The sequence below is a fragment of the Heptranchias perlo genome, chromosome 30, assembly GCF_035084215.1.
Source record: "Heptranchias perlo isolate sHepPer1 chromosome 30, sHepPer1.hap1, whole genome shotgun sequence".
Lineage (NCBI taxonomy): Eukaryota > Metazoa > Chordata > Chondrichthyes > Hexanchiformes > Hexanchidae > Heptranchias > Heptranchias perlo.
The window spans coordinates 18,561,250-18,581,797 of record NC_090354.1 but is presented as its reverse complement, the minus strand read 5'-3'; the positions used below and the strand labels follow the sequence as shown (position 1 = coordinate 18,581,797).

Sequence of the window (20,548 nt, the reverse complement as noted above, 5' to 3'; positions counted from 1 at the left end):
TGGCATCTTAAAATTGTAGGTTGATTGCAAAATCTCAAGATTCCTCTTTCTCCTCTCCACAAACTCTCGAGACACTAGCCCTAACAGAAAAAAAGAATTCAGGTCACCATATACATTTAGCACAAGAGATAACATCCAGTTCAAACTGTTTAAGAATGTTAATAACTGATATAAAACTTCCAATTTATCCCCATTTCACCCACATTTTTGAACTCCTATTCATCTACATACCATTGTATATCACACAAGTTAATTATGTACCTACCCCATTAATTTGATTATATACACATATATTTTGTAATAGTTTGTGATAATTGTGAGTTCTTTCAGCACAATGAAGAGTTAAACACATGGGTTGCTCATCATGTGCTACATGCACAAGTTTCTCCCCCAACCATCCACTCCACTGAGAGAACAGAAAAGCACACCAGAAACACAAGTGCAACAGGACAGAAGCGTATTTCACCAGTTAGCATGAGAAAGACTAGAGCAGGCCCAATATAGCAGGATTTCAGCACAAGGCTGCTGCACAAATTTTTTATGCAAAGGGAGTAGTTCCAGTATTTTTCCAATCATAATTGGAGGTCAGCTCTACCCTAAAGCAGCCTTAAATCTGACAAATTTGGCTAAGTCCGAATGTTCAGCATTTGGCAGTCCAAACCTTCAATACTTTCCTTGGTTATAAGGCAGCAATATTTCAACAGGATAACAGGGTTTTTTTTTGGGGCGGGGGGTAAAAAAAGAGAAATGGCAATTTCAGCTACTTGTCCAGCTGGGACAGCCCTACATGCGATAGCATTCCTTTGCAAGGTTATCCAGAATAAAGCAAGAAGAATTTCAGCCCCTAGTGATAAGCTTATCTCACCAGGTCTCATTCAATGAGCTAAGCTGACAGGCCAAAAGTGTAGCAGAATCCTGGCTCAACTATCAGGATTACTGTATCTGCAGAGTTGCAGCTCCAATTTTCAATCTAGGACATGTCACCTTGAAGCCATCTCAAGCACAAGGAAACCTGTTTACCTTCCCTGGCATTGTCTTGTCTTACCTTCCTCCACTCCATTACTGTGCAAATTCACTTTTTGGGTCAGTTTTTTTTGCTGACAATAGCGCAGTACGACCTATGCGGCCAGTAAACTGTCAATATGGGATACTCCCATGCTGACAACTTGCATCGAAACAGTTTGTTAGCAATGAGACAGTTCCTGGATCACTTTAATAGTATTCAAAGTCAGAGTGCAGTCACATGCAGCCTTTTAACATGGTGGATAACTTTACTTGTCTGGATGCCAATGTGCTGGAGCGGTTCAGATACTCTATGTAAGCCCTATCCTATGAGAAATGTAACAGAATCAGGGTTGCATCTGTGGCTTGATCTTGTCAATTTTCAAACATGCACATTTGATGGGCTAAGCTGACCTGGTTTTCCACCAAATTGTAAAATTGCTCCCACCTCCAAAATGGACTAGAGATTTATTAGAAAAAGGTGTTATAATAGGTATAATAAAGCAAACAGGAGTAAAATTTACATTACCATTTTAAAAAAGGATTAAAACAGCTCAAGTGAAAGTGTCTAGGTCTAAGTAGTTTTAGTCATCTAATGTTAGTGCGCCACACCTCCCCAGTGGGAGTTAAAAACAGTCGGTTGCCCCAGGCTAACACTCAGCTACAGGCAGTTACACAATTAGCAGCCCCACTGGCCAAACCCAACGCATCTGGTCTTTGTATGACAGCTTGTGCAAACTGTTAGCTTAGTACCAACTCACTGCACTTCAACAAACTAAGTGGAGCCATTCAGAGGTGTGCTGGAACAAAGCTCACATTAGCTGAGTTTAGTTTAATGTTGCTCCATTATTTCTACATCAGTTTAAGAGCTTTATTTCCAGCTCCATTTATGGATCTTAAGTCCTGTTCACTCCAAAGATGACCATCCCAAATCAGCTTTGCTGTGATACATATTGAAGGTCAAGAGCTCACCAAAATATGTTACTCCATGACAGTTTTAACATAAATTTATACAAGATTTAAACAGCTACAGTTAAATTCAAATACACCTTTTGCTGAAAGATTTCCAAACTTCCTAATGCTGCTTGTACAAACTAAGACCGAATGCATCACATTTGGGCAATAGAGCTGCAATTAGACATTTTGCAATTTCAGCTGTACTGTATAAATTATTAAGCTATTCTTAATATACTTAAATTTAGCACTAATGAAATTTCAAAGTATCAAGTTACAGAAAAAAAAATTGCTCAATAAATCTCATGCAACATCCTGTTCAGTTTCAAATGTGTCCGATACCTCAGCCTTGATTAAACTCAGGGTACAGAACCCAGAGAAATTTTAACTCCCAGCCCTCATTTGTTGAAGGCAAGTCTCCCGCCCAAAACCAGCAGGAATCACTACCTGACAGGAGCAGGATTTTGGGTGGCAGGAAATTACTGCCAGGGACCCGCAGGAACAGTCTGGTCCTCAGCACTAAGCTGAGTGATGGGTGGGCAGGGGAGCGAGTAGTCCCAGGCTTCCTGTTCCTCTTGGCCCACAAAGAAACTATTAACAAAAAATGTTACTTTCCTTGGCCTCCCTATCCCCAATCCTGTTTGTCACCAGGTCTCTCTAGTAGGTCTGGCACTGGCTGAGACTCATGTGACTGCGAGTAAAATCATCTCGGCGTCCTTGGACCTTAACTTTTGCATATTTATGAGTCCCTTGCCAGCCTGTGGCAACTACCGCAGATGCCTTCCGAAACCCAGGAGTTAAATTGGCGGCAGGCAGAAGCCCAGCGCGACCTGGGAGGCAAGTGCTCAGCCCCTATTTTAAACCCTGCCTCACCGCATACCATGCCCAGTTCTCATCAGGCACTAGGTTTAAAATCTGGGCTCTCTTTCATCCAGACATTGAGTGGGATCATAATGGCAAAGGTTTCTCAAAAGGTCATCAATATCTGGTCATTTCAATTTTCCTCCTTAGTTAAATAGTGTAATTTGAAGTGACTAATTTCTTGTTGTGCATAACCAGCATATAAATATAATGAACAGACAGGAATGGAAACACTCAAATTTCTGTCCATCTTGCCGATGAGAAGAGACAACAAACCAAATCTTAAGTAACCATTAAGTTTCAAAAGAACTTTCATACACAAGACATTTCTGGTGAACTTTGTTCCTTTTCATCCCCATTTGCTGGATCATAGTCACACCATTCATCTTCCAATCACCATGAACATAATTCCAGATCTTTTTCCTAAGTGTCAGTGGATTTTCTGCCACAGTTCTGTTCTTACAAACATTCAAAGTTCCACCTCTACCCCCCACTAAAATAATCAATAAATTGAACATCCTATCTAACATTGCAGAGATCACCAAACCTACTTTTTTTAAACCCTGAAAGGAACATGACAATCTGGAACCAGAAAAGGGCAAGGGTGGGGGGGGGGGGGAAAGAGAGAAAGGGGAACACACCACGTCAGTAACTTATCACCAACTGTAATTCACCAGTGCCAAAGAATTAGTTTTGCAGGATGACCTTCCAGCACTGGAGCAGAACTCTTGGAGAGATGGGTGAGTGGGCATGGTGCAGGATAGGATATGGGCAGCAGAGTTTTGGATGAGCTGAGGTTTAGAGAGTGGCAGATAGGTGGCCAGCTGGCCAAGAGAGCATTGGACAGTTGAGTCTGGAGGTGACAAATGGCATGGATGAGTGTTGCAACAACTTCTCAAAATATTTCCCAACCCCAAATACACAAGAACAGCAGGGGAAACAAATGAAAGATCAGAACTAGGAATGCACCCGCATCTTGCACAGGAAATATTAATCATCAGCATCATTCTAGTATTGTAACATTTACATCAATTCATTTTTAAGTAGCTACATCAGTGACTCTCAATAGTCAACCTGGGCTTGCTTCCTGCCTGTGGAAAATGTCATCGGGAAGAATGCCTAGTTGATCAGAAAGGTAATAGCTACCAACTTTTGAAAAAAAATGCCACATTAGACCTAGCACCTAGACAGTGTGAGATTGTTTTTTTAAAAAAAGTCTAGGATCTATATCTTAGTCTGACAAAGTAATTACATTCTAAAATGAAGCTTTTCCTACACACAAATAAGAAAGCTCAAAGACTTCAACATAGGGGCTCTTTCAAAGTACAGAATGGATAGTAAATTAGAACATTATGCTTTCACCTCTGGAACTTAGGTTTGAATCCAGGCAGCTGAAGTTTTAAAAAAAGTATGACAGCTTTTACAAAGCTTCTAAGCAAGTAGCCTCAACCCAGTTCCTAGAGGTCACAAGCATACAGTGCAAGAGGGCTCATAATTCAGCACTAAGCTGACAGCTTCAGTCCAAGGACAAAGATAGCTGGTGTGGGAAATTGAAACTCACTCATACAGCAACTGTTTCTCTTCTGAACATAGTTGAGGCACATTTTGGCAGTGCTTGATGCTGACATCAAATGCAAGAGTGAAAACGGTCCGCCCACCAGCATGGGACTCACTCACCTCGATAAGCATGAAATTTATATAGAACAGATGCAAATGATAAACTTCCAATCTCAGGAAACAGCTCGCTCGCGCGCACACACCCCACCCCAAAAATAAAACATGCATCACAGCACAATCCAACAAGATGCACATGAACATTTCACCTCTCTCTACACACAAAGATATAAAATTTTCAATGAAGCAGGTATGCGACAAATCCTTCCCAATCTGCTGTATGATACACCAACACCCTCCCTTCCTATTTCCCCCCCCCCCCACCCCTGGAAAGTTATGATGGGCTTCAGGATCTCACCAAACAGAATCATTATGGGGTAACCCAGATTAGCACTAAATATCCTATTTTAATGTGGCCGTCAAGAGGATTAGATAGGATTGCACAACTCCTGGGGAGCAACAGGATACAAGCTGTAACAAAAGAAAGGAAACATCTACCATAAATTAGATAATTCCTCACCAACCCAGTAATACAAGAGATAGTCAGACCAAGAAAGTTTGGATGAGTCCCAAAAGATCTCCTCATTTTATGGACATCACTGCTACAGACACCGATCATAGCAGATGTAAGAGATGAACTGACGTAATGAGCAGCTGCCTGATCATCTAGGACAAGAAACACATACCCCACCCTCAAATCATGAACACAAGTTGGACTCTCATGGCAATACAAAAAGGAGGCACTATAAACAAATGGGCACAAATATTCTACATGTCCCTAGCAGTGGAATACTGGACAGTGATCCTAAGCCAACAGAAATAATCACATTAAGTTGGAGTCATTCCCCAAAATATTTCCAGTGTTTCAATTGCTCCTCCTTTCTCAGCCATCATCTCCTCTTCCTCTTCCTCTTCCTCTCCCTCTCCCCCCCCCCCCCCACCCCACCCCACCCCCAAAACAAAAAAAGCTCATTAGGTTCCTATTTGATCACAGATGGCTTCTTGGCTTGCCAAGAAGCCATTAGCCCTAACAAATGGAAGCAGTTCAGAATTACACTAGGGACAAGGCACTTGTGGGTTTCTCCTGTCTCAGCTCTTCCAGGCTAGCAGTCACTACTAATTGGAGATATACTGAGACTTTTTTTTTAAAGTTACAAATCCACTGTCCCTGGGATGAAGAAAAGATGTTTCGTCACTCAAAAAAGTCAAGGAATAGCACACGAGAATATTAATAGAAAATCTAAACATTGCAAGAGACTCAAACTTTAAACCCAAGAAATTAGGCCTTCAAACAAAAGGGATCAGAGCCTCACAAGTGGTGCCACTACATAGAGGTACAATAGCAGTGCCATTTACTATGTTTTATAAAATACAGCATTTAGGCAGATGGGCATTTTATTGCTGATGTCTTGGTCTTCCCATGTAGGAGCACAGCATCATCAAATCTGAAAGAGTTTTAATTATGTTTTTAAAAACAGTCAAATGGAAAATTGACAGTCAAAAAACCCCAAAGATGCCCCACTATAGCGTTCAACTGTTTCTTCAGTTAATCCAAGAGTTTTTGTATCAGTTACGCTATCTGGAAGTTTATTCCACATGTTGATCACATTCTATTGGCTTTATTGATTGCTGCTGTGCATTGGTTGGACATGTAGATCAGTCCAGTTTAGCAAGTTTCCTAGGTCTCTTTCAGCTTTATCTAACTATTTCAAAACCATTCATGGAGTACATAGGTCACCTATCTTAACTTCTATTATTCAGCACTTTACACTGATCTGTAATTATGCTGATATTTTAATCCAACACATTCTGTAATTTGAGTGCCTCTTTGGCTCCACCGCCTCACCTAATTTGGCAATGAATCATCAGCAAATCTGATCATTTTGCATCAAGTTTCTGCAGTCAGACCATTTACATAAAACTAGGAACAGTAGTGGTCCTCACACTGAGCTATGACACACCCCACTCAGGACACCCACACTCCCAAAACTCCTAATATAACTTTTCTAACAAGTACTTGTTTGCTACCTTTCAGCCTGCCTTGTCCATTCTGAAGGTTTACCCTGAATCCCCAAAGCTTTCAGTTTAATAAGCCAAAGGGCTTATTTAATGCTACATTACTTCACCCAAAATCCAAATAAAAAAATTTGTGTTACAAATAGAAGGGGTGTGCACAACTTCCCCCCCCCAACCAACCCAGATTTTTTTTTTTTTTGGGGGGGGGGGGGGGGGGGGGAAGAAATGTAAGCAAAGAGGAAGAGCAGTAAGAAGAAATGTTAAAGGGGACCAATGAGTAATTAAAGCATTAACAGTTAGACTGCCTTTTTCTACGGTTATAAAACTTGTCATACAAGTTATTCATGAGGGCTGTTAGAGTGGACACTTCAATGATTCATAGCTTTTATTTTGGGAGCACAAGATTTCTATTCAAGATTGAAGTAACGTATTTACAGCATATGATAATAAGGAAACCTCAGGAACACAAAGGGATTTAAAACTGTGCAAAGATACATGGTGTAAGGTTGCACACATTGTCTTACACTGAATGTAATTTCTCTACAGAATCCCTATTTCAAATCTACACTTAGTCCATTTTATTTGTATCAATTTGTAAGATGTCTTTTTGAAAACTTTCAGCAGCTAATCAATACAAGAATAACTACTGATGCTTTTCAGAAATCTGTTCAATTTGGATCTCTAGTTATACCTGCGTAGCTTTCTCATTCTCCCATGACGTATAGTGTACATCAGTGTCGCGAGGCCACTGTCCTATCAGGTAAGGTCCAATGATGGTATCGAGAGAAGAGGTGCGTCGTATACAAGATCTTGTCTGATGAGTCTTGGGTTTCTCAACAGCTGGAATAGAAAAATGGCCATTTTTAATTAGTATCAACTTTCTCAAAATTCCTACAGTTACTGCAATCTAACATATTTCGTTTGCCTTCTCCCACATCAATCATTTGTATTCGTACAGTGTTTAAAAACTTAGTATGGGAAAGATTACATGATGCAGCCTGTATGTAAATGACCTTTCACCCCCAAGACCTATGTTTGAACCCAGCCTCGACGAAGCATAACCTCCTCTCCAAGATACTACATGAAATGAGTTTGGGCCTCGTCCACTCAATTGCTTGTGGTGATAAGATAAAACCGCCCTGAAATTTAGCCCCAACTGCCAGCCTCAAAAATGCTGGTGCAGGAATTAAGAATCTCACACTTGTACAGTAAAGTGCTCTTGCAAGATCCAGGGCTGAGCAGAAGTAGATTTATTTTGCAGCAGGCTCTGGTACACCTGATCTGGGAGTAGTTCATACAGTCAGCACCCAATATAAAAGTATGTTCCACAGTACAAACATCCTTCACTTCAAATAAGAACCAAGCAAAAAAAAAAAGTGCATCATGGGATGGATTTTGACAATACTCCAAAATGGCACATTTGATTCTAAGTTCCATTGCAGGCTCAAGCACATGGAGCTTTTCCAAAATACACTTACATTAAAACAGCAAGATTGAAAAGAATTTGGTTAATAGCATGCTAACAATACAACTGTCACAGAAGAGTAACATTTATACCAGTAAAAGTCACTGGGGAAGGGAAAGGATAAATAGATTAATTCCTGGGATGAGAGGGTTGTCCTATGAGGAGAGGTTGAGTAGAATGGGCCTATACTCTCTGGAGTTTAGAAGAATGAGAGGTGATCTCATTGAAACACAAGATTCTTAGAGGGCTTGACAGGGTAGATGCTGAGAGGCAGTTTCCCCTGACTGCAAAGTCTAAAACTAGGAGGTCATAGTCTCAAGATAAGGGGTCAGCCATTTAGGCCAAGATGAGGAAAAAATTTTTCACTCAGGGTTGTGAATCTTTGGAATTCTCTATCCCAGAGGGTTGTGGATGCTCATTGAGTATATCCAAGACTGAAATCGATGGATATTTGGACACTAGAGGAATCAAGGGATAGGGGGAAATAGAGCAGGAAAGTGGAGTTGAGTTCGAAGATCAGCCATGATCTTATTGAATGGCTGAGCAGGCTCAAGAGGCCATCCGGCCTACTCCTATTTCTTATAACATAGAAGGATTTTGTCTCTAACCCCCTTCGCAAAATTACATTGCATGCAAGTTGACAGTTAGAGGCCAGTGAGGACCAAAATTAATGACAACGTTTCAGAGGTGATGGATCGAACTATAGCCTCGGACACACTTAGGATTAAACAAATATTCCATATTAGGGAGAGGGTGTGGTAAATCAATCCTGAGGGACAAAGAATTTTAAACCTAGTCAGTTTATTCTTCGACCATCAAACCCAGGGTGAAAATTTAGGATTGGTGTAAATGACACCCAGAAGATCCTGTTCAAGAGTTATTGGCAAGAACTGGAACCAAGTATTATGCATTACAGTCTGTAAAAGCCAGATTTGTTGAGTTACTGATTCTGCACTGAGAGCAATTAGTCCATTTCTCAAATTAAAGCCTCCTTCACCTACCCATTTGACAAACAGCAGCAAAAGGAGCTTGTGCCATTTAATTTGACACAGGTTTATTTTCCTTCCACCAAATGCAGGGCTGGAGGAGAAAGGAGGGAGAAGTATGAAGAGGAGAGGGATAAACACTTAGATATGTGGAGAGTATGTGCTTATCTGCTTTTTTTAAAAAGATAGAAAATTGCATTTTTTTTTTTAAAACTCAATTGGGGCTGCAACAAAATTTTGCATGCAAGTGAATTAAGGTTCCGCTTTACAGGATAAGCGCCATCAGATAAATATGCTAAAACAGTTGTCAAATTGGCTTTACAGGGGCCATTCTAACATCAATAGTAGTAATAAAAATATATTTGGTGTCAAAATATAAAATATATAGTACATTCAAATAAATGCAATCTGGCTATACCTGCATCAGCATTCTGTTTAAAACTGATATGTTTGTATGCGATGTAATCAATATTTACTTCGTCTATTTACACAGCCACACTTATATCACCTACCAAAATAGATACTTCCCACTGACTGTTTTTCAAGATTGCACATCCTCTCCAACAACAGGGCTCATTAAAAACAGTGATCTCCGATTTGGCATGCTCAAAGCAACACCCATTTTGTAAATTCCACATTTTAAAAAAAAATTCAGTTACCATGTAACTAAATGAAATATAACCTGCTTATTATGAAACTGCCCAAAACGAGTGCTGGTATTGAAGGATTTAATCTGTAGAGGAGCACAGATCCATGAACACACTGACCAAGTTTTGTTCTGATCAACTTTTTTTTTGGTTTAAGTATCAATATTTAGGTTGCCTCATAACCTGAACTAACAGTTAGAGTGGGCTTGCTCCTTGACACATAGCAGAACTAAACTGGAGGTTGTACTGTTAGACCATCCAACTCAATCCCATGGAGTTCTGAATGATCCTATATCTGTTTAGCTATAAATGTGATACAGCAGAACTGACTATAGATGGCTGCTTTTACCAAGCCAAGACATTAGCAAATGAGGCAGCACCCAACAGTCAAATAGTCAACTACATGATGCTAAGAGTTCCTCTCGACTTCATTTGCAGGACATGTAGATCGGGGACCTCATCCAGAGATTTGGCACAGTACATTTCCAGATGCAAGATAGAAAGACTGGATAATGGCTACAGGATTTTGAGCAGCAAAGCACAGGTCAAGACTCGCTTCACCCTTTCCTTAAAGCTGCACAAGCTCATTGGACGGACGGACACAAGCACACCCTCGAGGCAGGAAGAACAATTTCAAATGGAAAGAACCAGAGATTTTAAGTTATTACACAAAGGAAAGGTTCATAAAGTACAGCTTGCAAAACAACCACAATCAGTGATTTTTTTAAATTTATTTGTTCATGGGATGTGGGAGTCACTGGCGAGGCCGGTATTTATTGCCCATCCCCAATTGCCCTTGAGAAGGTGGAAGTGATCCGCCTTCTTGAACCGCTGCAGTCCGTGTGGTGAAGGTTCTCCCACAGTGCTGTTAGGAAGGGAGTTCCAGGATTTTGACCCAGCGACGATGAAGGAACGGCAATATATTTCCAAGTCGGGATGGTGTGTGACTTGGAGGGGAACGTGCAGGTGGTGTTGTTCCCATGTGCCTGCTGCTCTTCTCCTTCTAGGTGGTAGAGGTCACGGGTTTGGGAGGTGCTGTTGAAGAAGCCTTGGCGAGTTGCTGCAGTGCATCCTGTGGATGGTACACACTGCAGCCACAGTGCGCCAGTGGTGAAGGGAGTGAATGTTTAGGGTGGTGGATGGGGTGCCAATCAAGCGGGATGCTTTGTCCTGGATGGTGTCGAGCTCCGAGTGTTGTTGGAGCTGCACTCATCCAGGCAAGTGGAGAGTATTCCATCACACTCCTGACTTATGCCTTGTAGATGGTGGAAAGGCTTTGGGGAGTCAGGAGGTGAGTCACTCACAGCAGAATACCCAGCCTCTGACCTGCTCTTGTAGCCACAGTATTTATGTGGCTGGTCCAGTTAGGTTTCTGGTCAATGGTGTCCCCCCCCAGGATGTTGATGGTGGGGGATTCGGCGATGGTAATGCCGTTGAATGTCAAGAGGAGGTGGTTAGACTCTCTTGTTGAAGATGGTCATTGCCTCGCATTTGTCTGGCGCGAATGTTACAGCCACATTAAGTTTGATACATCAAGAATATTTCTGATGTGTTGAAAACACCTTTCAGCTAAAGTAGACAATTAAAAGTTGGGGCTCTAGCATTAATTTCTTAAAAATTGCAATTTTTTTTTACAAAAGGGAACCAAGGTGAACAGAGGAGAAATTAATATTGGAATGTTCCAGGACAAATTTCAATATAGTTTCATCAATTATTAAAAAATGTAAACAAAATATCATGTTTTAGAGACTTGTCTTCCTGGTATACCACATAAGGCCAGAAAACACGAGTACAAAGTACATCAGACACTATCATGTGCAGGTGGATAACACACAAATGACCAAATCTAGCAAATAAAAGCACAAGAAATCACAGCTTTTGGAAGCAAATGCAAGTCCATAAAACTGTTCAACAAATTCCTGAAAAATCAAATTTATTTTTTGACAGCATGGGATGGGGGGGGGGGGGAAGAGAGAAAAAGGAGAAATTATTTTTAAAAACCTTACTGATTTTACTTCTGCAGTAGGGTATTTGTAACAAAGTCCCAAATATTTGGACAAGCTCCTAATTAATCATTGAGTAAATCAGCTAGCAAGGCAATATAAAATTTCATACATGAAAAGCAATTAGCCTGGCTAAGTAGCTGTGGACAGTCAATGCACATAGAAGACACCAAATGGGTGGAAAACATTGAGAACTTGACTTGGGGTTGGGGGAAGAGGTAGAAGAGGAGGAAGCATAAAGTTTTAGTTTACTCCGTGCCAAATTTGACTCATACATTGGTCAAATGCAAGGGAAAGGGGCTCAAGTCTGGATTTGGCCTATATGGCACTACTGATTACTATAACGTCATGCTGAATATTCACCTACAACAGTAGAGTATTGCTTCAACCATCACATATTTGATACCAGTAAAGTACCACAAGTGTAATGCAATCTCATGCAATACCAATTACTTCTCCTTACTGCTACAAGGATGTTTAACAACAGTAATACCCACATTGGTAGGCTGCTTCCTTTCTATGTACTTAATCCAATGGTTACCAATATTTTATCGTTCCAGCTCAGACTCACTTGCAAAAGTATTTGAAGTCAAGAATTACCACAGCAGTTTAAGTAATCTCAACTCAGCAACCACCTACACCCCTATTAGCCCCCTGCTCCTCTCCAACTCCATATGAGATGACCCACTGACAGCCTGCCTCTCCCAAAAGGCTTCAGCTGAACTGACATTTTACCCCACCCTTCAGCCCTCCCATTTAAAAGAAGAAACTTGCCACCTATTCTACCCTTTTCACAACATGTGCATGATATTAGATGTAATAATTATCTTGCACCATCTGCTTGTCTGACAGAATGCTAAATAAAGCCATAAAATGTATAAAGATGCACAATGTCTCCTTTCAAACTTCCAATCAAACCATAGTACATCTAATTACAGCTTGTGCCTCTGGTTGAAAAAAAATTACAAGTGAACTTATTTCCACATTACACAATATTGAATACAACACTCAAGGCAAGTAGCAGCACAAGCCAAAGACCCAGGTGCAACACCGTAAATTTTGTAAGATTCCATGATTCAACCGCATTGTCCAAATACATTCTGTAAATTGTCCTTATTCTCCTATATTAAATGTAACACTTGTTTACAGGGCAAGGAAAATAGAAATGATGACAGTGTCATCTCAAGTAGTTGTGTGATGGTTGACTCCCTTCCCTGAAGGACAAGACAATCTAGTAGCTTTCATAGGTCATTTTTCTGGTGTTGGCCCACAAGTTTCCAGATCTGTTGAGTTCAGCTTCACAACTTGCCATAACAGGATTTGCACTTGTTAGCTCTGGTTTGCTAGTCCAGTATCATAACCGCTAGGCTATCGCCAGACATGCAATCAATTTATTTCTCCTTCCCACTCCCCTATAATTTGGTACTAATTTAAAAAGTGTGTTACGAAAGTCAGCTTTAAGTTTCCCCAAAACTGTGGCTTCTAAGAACACGTTAAGGGCTTTTTGTTTCAAACCTAGTCATCATTTTTTTTAAAAAAAGGATAAATGGCCCCAATACCTACAATTGAAGCCTAAAGTAAATTAAAGAACCCAAAATATAATATTTCTTCCCAAGCCTTTATTTATGAATCCCGATCAATTGCCCTTTGGTTGAATTTACTTTTATATTACTACATACTGTGAAATAACTGTCAAGAAATTGTCATTACAATGATTCATTATCTTAATTTTCAACACATTTGTTAAGTAGGATTACTATAATGTTACAGAATTTAGCTATTTGGAAAGCAAAAGTATATGTCATATACTTAATATTTAACTTCGAGAATAATAAAAAATATTGTTCAAGGATTTAGCCCTCTTCCTCCAATTCTTCAGCATAAATATTCCTCCACAAAAAGTTTGCTTTTATCCTAACCAATGAAAAGCAATTAGCTAATCAGACAGAAAACAGGCAATGTTTGCTGCACTTAGTCTGATTACTTGCACTTTATGCAAGAGTGACAAGTACTAACTTGGACTTGAAATGAGGTTAGAGGGATAACAAAGTTTGTGCGTATGGAATAATTACAGGCATAAACCAATGCCAGAATGATGGGTGTGGATTTGTGCCTGCAATAACCTTATACAGTAAAAATGGTGGTAGCACCAATTTATGCTTCAATTGAGAAACACATCAAAGCAACCCCTTGTCCACCACCAATTACTCTCCACTACCTAAAGACAAGGGTCTCCCAAGTTGTTTTTGGTCACGTAGGTGCATTCCATGCAGCCTCATAGGCCACATGTAAAGTTTAAAGTCGACGTTCCCATCAACCTGCATATAGCTGGACCTGTTGGTACAAGCATATTTTGGGTGTTTTCATATTAGGATTTATTTATCCATCAAGGAGGCAACAATCTTCCAGTCGACAAACTGCAAAGCAGCAAGAAATAAGTGCAAATCAAACAGTTGTCTGGGCTTTAGGAGTTGTATTTTTAGGGTCTGTGAGTCACGTAGCCACAGCCCGAGGTTGGGCACCCCTGCTGTAGACAAATTTCAATCATTTTACTTCCAAATGTTTGTGCTGGGAAATTATCAAGCACAGGTTAGATACAGGATCCAATTTTCCCTACTTTACCCCAATATGCCTCAACACCAATATCAAGAGATCACTCCTTACCTCATTATCCTTTGCCACAAAGCATCTTAGCACACATTAACTTGATGGTTTTGCACAATGGACTCCCATCCACTGGGAACTCCATCAAAACTGCCCACACTCGTTCCACTTAGACCCTCATATAAGGGAGACACTTTCATCCCATTATTCAGTGCTAGACTTAAGGCTGTGTGCCAAGAAATTTCACTTTTTGGAATCACAGTTAAAAATCTGTTTGCACTCAGATCAACATCCTATTGTATTTTGATCAGATCTAGTTTAAACTTAATGCATTAATCCCTCAAATTCAGAAGCGTAAAGAAAAACAAATTAAACATACCTCAACAAATTAATGAAACTATACTGAGCTCATGATAAGCACAAAGTGAAAATAAAGTTACTGAATAGCCCTAGTGCTATGAATGGATAAATTGCCAAAATCAGGGGCAGATGTGTGCTTGAGTTCTAGATTTTCAAATTGGCAAATTGAGAGGTATGCATGTTACCAGTGCACCAAGTGAATACCAGACACATTTTCACTAGGAATATCTAGTGACAGGACCATAGCTGCAGGAACTGAGACATTTATCTCAGTTATTGCAGAAAAACTGCAATTTTCATCACTGACCCACAAGTAAAGTAATAGATAAGGTATTCCACCTGTGAATTAACACCCATGAATTACAACCCAATAAACTGACAGGCAGACCAATGAGCTATGAATTTCTTATAAAGCTCCACAATAGGAGTGGCATTTGGCGGGGTCGGGGTGGGGGTGGGGGTGGGGGTGGGGGTGGAAGGAGTTAAGAAATTATAAGAGCAACATTAAAAAGTCAGCATTGTCCATTGCAGTGAAGAAGAAAGGTCACCTACTTCAGTATAGAACCAACATACCCAGAAAGACAGCCACAATCAGTTTCTACAGCATCTACTCTCCTCGTGTCCTTTGTGTGCATGAAGAGGTTTAGTCTAACCTTACTGAGGCTCAAACCGATTACTGTTTCTCCACTTGCCTTCAAAACCCTCCAAAAAAAAGTAAATAAAAGGCAATCTCACAGCAATAAAAAGTGTAATCCTGATACAGTAATAGTTATTTTTCTGAAGCTGCAGATCTATGTGTTGTTTGTGCGTCGAGTTTAATCGTTTCAAAGACATCACAGCCTTATCATAGATTATAATAAAGCGTACAATTACACATTCTTGTCCAACTTCAGGGAATAAATTACAATTTACTGCCTTTTAAATAAAGTTATTGGAGATACTATAACAAAAATACATTTATAATGTTGACAAAAAAACCCATCTGCATGAATTGTTTTTTAAACAGACCACTAAATCTCACTAGTAATGCTGTTACACAGCATAAATCGAGCTCTGCTCAGCCTCCAACTGGTGAAATTTTTAATGTCAGCAATAAGCAGACAAGAATAGCCAACTCTTTGCTCCATATTAAAAGCCTGAACATTAAAAACTGCACAGCTGTACAGTGAACTACTTGAAAAGCCCCAGAATTCAGCTGTGCAACAGTTGGTTATTCTGTAACCAGTCTGAAACTGAAACGGTACAAGATTACCTCCTCCAGATGGTCTTGCATGTCTATTTTAAAAAATAGTATCAGTAATTGTTCCCAATTTGGTACTAGGAAACTGTGGTGCACATAATACTTTGTGCATCAATTGATGCAAAAGGTGCAGTGTAGCTGCCCATCGTCACCACATGCCTACTAGACAAGTTTCAAATAATCACCTACAATATTAAAGAATACAAAGGATGGCTGTATTGCAGGTACTAATGACACATGACAGATAGACCAGTTATACTGCTGCGCCCCCACTGCTTTCTGCCCAGGGGCAGCAGAGCTCCGTGACAGTCAGCTCCCCGCCATCACTGGTAACATCCCACCTTCTGAAAACAAAATGCCAGCTTTGGACAAGATTGGAGCTGCACCCAAATGGTCTCAGGCCTCTTACCCAAATCTACTTTGGGTGACTGCATCTGAATTACAGTAGTTTGTGTAGATGCAAAGCTGAAACCACTTTGCTACGAGAAAACTGTAGTATAGCTGGTCTACGACATATTATTGGGTCACCAATTAGGATTTTCTGACCAAAATAGTCCAAATATGTCACTACAACTAATTAAGGTCATTATTCTGGTTCCATTGTGCAGTTTGTCAACAGGAGTCTTTATTAAAAAAAGAGGGCAAAATATTTTCACTAATGCCGAGTACTTTGGAGTCTATTATGATCATATGCTCGTTTTTCCATAGTTTGGTAAAAGCTGCAGGATCCCTTCAGCAACATCAATTATATTGGCCAGTTTTTCCCAAATACTCTTAAAACTAGTCAACAAAATTAGGGCTGTGTGGCTTGTTTGTAAGTTATTAATGGCTTTTCATAGTGATAAAAGGTCAATAAATAGCTATTCACTGTAGTTAACAAATGGAAGCCACACTATCTATTCGCCACCACCCCCCTTACAATTTATAGTAAGTACTTGGCCTCCACTCCTACGAACTATTTATCAGGAACATTTCCTCTCCATGAAATGGTCATACTTCAAGAATCATTTTACCCGTGACTTTCTAAAACATTGCAATTGATCACAGGCTCCTGCATATGCTTATGCCCTACAACCCTCAGAGATCTCTGCGCATCTCTGATTGTCATCGCTCCACCATTGCCGGCCGTGTCTTCAGATGCCTAGGCCTCAAGCTTTGGAAATCCCTTTGTAAACCTCTCTCTCTCTCTCTCTCTCTCTCTCTCCTCCTTAAAGCCCTACATCTTTGACCACCTGGCCTAATATCTCCTTAGGTGGCTCTTTGTCAAATTTTATTTCTGACACTCCTGCGAAGCACCTTAGGATGTTTTACTGTTAAAGGCACTATATAAATGCTTGTTGTTGAAGCCACCCCTGCATCAAGGAAGTATTCCAAGCCATTCTTGCATATAGGGATTATTACAAACTGGAGGCCCCCCCCCCCACAGAAAAGTCATTAATAACTTGCCAACAGGCCACACAAATATATATTAAAATATTTTGTGCATACATGTACACACACACACTAAATGCAGTCTATATATATTCCAGTAAATACATGAGACTGACTATTTCATCACTGCAAAAACAAAACTCCAGCACTTCAGCTTTTAACAGCTGCAGCAAACATGCGTGGGAACAAAGTGCTACAACCAGCAAATATTTAGTACTGTTAAACAAACTACTGTAGATGGCGGCTGATCTCATGAGAAAGGGTGGCACCGTCTGAACATGGGACTGTGCAGATAAGTGGAAACGTCTGTGGGCCGTTTCCAACTGGATCCACCCCACGTGCAGCTCATTGATACGAGCCTATCTTCAATCAAAAGAAGGTCAATCAGTCCGCATATTGCACCCTGCACAACAAGGAAACTAACTGAATGCTCAATCAGCTGTTTTGGCCAGCAAGTTTAGACGCTGCAATTTTTTTTTACATCATTTATTACAGCACCATTTTTCAGTACAATACAAGGTCTCCTTTTGGATGTGAAACAATCTATACAAATAAAATTTGGTTTCTTCTTTTTCAGTGTAGCAAGCAAAAGTTGTCCACCTACTGCAATTATTACTCATTTAATGGATGTTAAACGTTTTTGTAAACTGTACAGGCTTAAATTTGGAGGCTAGTGATCTTTGCAGAAATATTGACATTACATGTAATTAGATATCATAAGCCCCACAGTGAAACAGTAAAATCTGAATAAAGTGCAAATTAAACTACAAGTTATTCTGAAGATTCTAATACTAGAATGTGACTTTACATGCATCTTTATAATTTCAGAAATAACCTAGTTAAACCTGCTTATAAATCTCCTGTCTAATATTTGAATTCTTAATGCAGGAATTATTTTATTTTTCTCATCTTTCACTTCAATTTTTTTTTAAATAATGCCCCAGCATAACCCCACCACCCTAGCTCACTAGTTTCTTTATGGAAAAGTTACATCAAATGTCAAAAGCCTACAGATTCTCACAGCTGGAAGTATATTATTTAGACACTTCCACATTCATTTTGCCAGCTTCACTAACTCCAAACACATTCAATGCAGTTACTGTACTTTAGTAATATACCATAAGCACTGCAAAAATACATCCTATACATTTCCTACATTGAAAAATTAATATTAACATCTCATTACAGTTGGATTCTTTTCCATTAAAGATAAAGTCTAAATTAACTTTCTTCCCTCCCAAAACAGTCCTATCTGTATATTTGGTGTCACACAGTCAAAACCATCAAACTGCATTTTTGCACCAAATGTAGATCAAAGAAAACATTGATGGAACAGGCAAGTTAGCAGTGTAGCAACAACCTAACACTAGAATTCAACATTTAAAATATGGACAACTCTGCTTCAAAAATGAAGTTCTGAGATTCTTGCACAATTCACATTAAGACTCTAATTAACTATGACTGCACAACAAGATAGAATTACAGAGGAAGGAAAAAATATACTTACTGCTTGGTTGTGTTGAGTACAGTAAAGTCATTTTCAAAGACTGCAGTGGCCACTTAGGACTAAACAATACTGTTAATAATTTAGCACAGGTCAATTTGAAGGACCATCTGAAGTCTTCAAAGTGACAACTAAACACTGTACATGTGTTATACACACACATCTTTTTAGGTCCATTTATTGAGATGCTTTTAACTGACTTTTTTTTAGTGAAAGGTTACCAAATACAATACCAGAAAAGTGCTTTTTTTTTAAATAAAAAGTTTAAAACCACATTGCCTTTTGGGCATATTCTACCCCCAAAACAGTGCAGCTCAAGCAATCCACCACTTTTTCATTTTCATACTGTTCCTATTACTGCACAAATTAATGCCCTTTTGTATAGGTAGCCAGCAGTTAAGTACTAATTATAAAGCAATGTTATACCATGTTTTGTATAAAATCCAAAATAAGACATCACTAGCCAACAAATTTTCTTACAAAAAATAAATTTCCCTTTTCTGTTTCCCTTTTCCTAAATATCTCTGCAACCATAATCATAGTTCAATTTAAAAGGTCAAATGACAGTTTTGCACAATCCTGATCGAATCTGATGCCAGTCTTAACTGGCTTTTCATTGTTACTGTCAAAGCAGAGTTTGAAGCCAGAGATAAAGAGAATTAATAACAAAAAAATATATATGCCATTTACTCCTAGTATGCTAGTTGCAGTTACCACTAGTAACAGAGATTGCAATTCCAGACTCCCTCATTAAGGGGAGGCACTCCTGGGGGGATAGAGTGTGCAAAAACAACTGGAAAATCAAACAACATGCAAGCTCAGATATTTAAATAGAAACTACAATGTATACAGGGAAAGGGGGGAGGGGAAACTGGAAAAAGAGACCCCAAGTTGAGCTGTTTAATTAAGGCAGCTTTCTCCAGGCAAAAATATTTAAGGACAATCAGTAAAAGTTATTGTCCCTGTTCAGCTGTTTGGTTGAGGTTAGTGCTACTGTTGCTCTATATTTAAGGGGTGTTTACGCTGCTGTGCCCGGCAGCAGGTGCAGTACCTTTACTGACAGGAGATGTGCAGCAGGAGGCGGAGTGACTGCTTTTCCTCTCCCCGGACGGGGCCGCTCTCCAGGCCGGCTCTTGCTCGCCCGGCCCGGGGGCAGTGCTGGTGGAGGTGGTGACGGTGTGAAAAGCGCTGCGGCTTCCCGGCGGCGACACGGACGGAGCTGGGGCCGAGGAGCCGGAGCCGGAGCCGGAGCCCGGGGCCAGTCTTTGGCCGGCGATGCCGCTCGGGGTATTGTTGCTGGCGGCCGCTCGCAGCTGGAAGGGGACGGTGGCTCGGAGCGGCTGCGGGCGGTTGGAGGTCGGGGAGCCGCTGGGCCGGACTCGCTGCACCACTTGCGATGACATCGCCCGACTCGCCAATCGACTAGACTCGGAATTTTTTTAAAAAAACAATAAATGGCGACGGCTGCGCCCCGCTGCCTCCCTGGATGAGGATCCGCTCCCCGCGCTGCTCCCCACTGCCTGACACTGCAGACAACACTCGCTCTAACTTTCCTTCAGCTCCGGGGAGGCGGCCTCCACTTACGCTTCTCGCTCCTCAGTGGTCACACGTCCGCAGATCCTCCTCACTATTGGTCTGCCGCGACGTCACTCAAACCCGCCGCAGCCAACCGCAAGAGGGCAATGGCACATTCTTGGAACGGGGCCACGGGTGAAAAGTGCTGATTGGCTGCATTTCAGAAGGCGGGAGGCCCGCTGTGATACTCGTGCCGTTATTGGTTGATATCGACGTCGCTCAAGGGGGTTGCGGTTAAGAGTCGTTTTTGATTGGACGAGCGTAATAGGATGCACCATGGCAACAT

General features: G+C 40.5%; 1 protein-coding gene across 2 annotated transcripts in view; it reads right to left on the bottom strand.

Moving 5' to 3' along the window:
- Positions 1-20,232, bottom strand: part of LOC137299962 (glucocorticoid-induced transcript 1 protein-like) — a 60,698-nt gene extending 40,466 nt beyond the window's left edge. For both annotated transcript variants that reach the window (XM_067968999.1, XM_067968998.1), the window contains exons 1-2: positions 19,739-20,232; positions 7,139-7,287 (exon numbers count right to left, since the gene is read on the bottom strand). In XM_067968999.1, the coding sequence (XP_067825100.1) occupies positions 7,139-7,287; positions 19,739-20,090 (501 nt within the window). In that variant the 5' untranslated portion in view covers positions 20,091-20,232. The remainder of the gene's footprint in view (positions 1-7,138; positions 7,288-19,738) is intronic.
- Between the last annotated feature and the right edge of the window lie 316 nt (positions 20,233-20,548).